Source organism: Brassica oleracea, chromosome C3 (genome assembly GCF_000695525.1).
Source record: "Brassica oleracea var. oleracea cultivar TO1000 chromosome C3, BOL, whole genome shotgun sequence".
NCBI lineage: Eukaryota > Viridiplantae > Streptophyta > Magnoliopsida > Brassicales > Brassicaceae > Brassica > Brassica oleracea.
The window spans coordinates 51,019,827-51,021,132 of record NC_027750.1 but is presented as its reverse complement, the minus strand read 5'-3'; the positions used below and the strand labels follow the sequence as shown (position 1 = coordinate 51,021,132).

Genomic DNA, 1,306 nt, shown 5'->3' with positions numbered 1-1,306 from the left:
CATATATCCCCATCCTCCTTTGAGGTCCCATCTTTGTTCTCTGTGGTGGAGCTATAGGAACATAAACGGCACAGCCGAATATCTTAAGATGGAATACGTCTGGCTCATGACCCGTAAGTAATTGTAATGGAGAATACTTATGTTCACTTGATGGCCTGATGCGAATGAGCTCGGCCGCATGCAGGATGGTGTGTCCCCATGCTGAGACTGGAAGCCTCGACCTCATGAGTAATGGTCGGGCTATGAGCTGTATGCGTTTAATAAATGACTCGGCCAAGCCGTTTTGTGTATGTGAGTGTTCCACACTTACCCCCCCCCCATGGACATACAGTAGTCATTAAACGCTTGGGAAGTGAACTCACCAGCATTATCAAGACGTATAGTCTTTAATGGAAAATCTGGAAAGTATGCTCGTAATCGAATTATTTGAGCAAGTAACCTAGCAAAGGCCAAGTTCCTGGTCGACAGGAGACAGACATGCGACCATCTAGTGGATGCATCTATGAGGACCATGAAATATCTAAACGTTCCACAAGGTGGATGTATTGGTCCACAGATGTCTCCTTGAATTCTTTCCAGAAAGTTTATAGTCTCTTTAGTGACTTTAACTGGTGATGGCCTAGAAATGAGTTTCCCTTGGGAACAAGCAACACAAGATAGGTTCTTAGGGATGACTCGTTTCTCTTTAACGGAATGGCCGTTCGAGTTCATAATCAGTTTACGCATCATGGACGACCCAGGATGACGTAGCCGGTCGTGCCACAAAATGAAGTTATCGATTGCCTCTTTATTAAAAATGGCATTAGCTTCGATCATACTGACTTTAGTGTGGTAAAGACCAGTAGATAGTGCGGGTATGCATTCTAAGACTTTCTTATTGCCATGGACGAGTTCAAAGATTTGAAGAGATTCTTTGTTTCCCTCGCCCTTGGTTTCAATATGAAATCCATTCATTTGAATGTCTTTAAAGCTTAATAGACTTCTCATAGAGTTGGGTGAATACAACAAGGCATCTGATATCCCAAGATGCGTACCCATAGGCAACATGATACTAGCCTGGCCGTGCCCCTCTATGAGGCTGGCAATACCCGCAATGGTTGAGATGTTGGCGTTTTTAAGAGTTAGATTTATGAAGTATCTCTTATCTTTAAGAATCGTGTGGCTTGAGCCACTGTCCACAACGAGTACATCCTTGTTCTCGTTCATCTCTTTAACAAGATTCAAAAGGATACAACTTAGAGACTTCATATATATAAGGAAAGTTTTTATTTTATTATATAGGTCTTTAAAACAAGTTTAAAATAAC

General features: G+C 42.0%; 1 protein-coding gene across 1 annotated transcript in view; it reads right to left on the bottom strand.

Annotated features, from left to right (window-relative positions):
- Positions 1–983: 983 nt before the first annotated feature.
- LOC106330853 (3-isopropylmalate dehydrogenase-like) overlaps positions 984–1,306 on the bottom strand; it is a 4,034-nt gene continuing 3,711 nt past the window's right edge. Inside the window, exons 7-8 of the mRNA XM_013769258.1 lie at positions 1,057–1,206; positions 984–1,013 (exon numbers count right to left, since the gene is read on the bottom strand). Of these exons, the coding sequence (XP_013624712.1) occupies positions 984–1,013; positions 1,057–1,206 (180 nt within the window). The remainder of the gene's footprint in view (positions 1,014–1,056; positions 1,207–1,306) is intronic.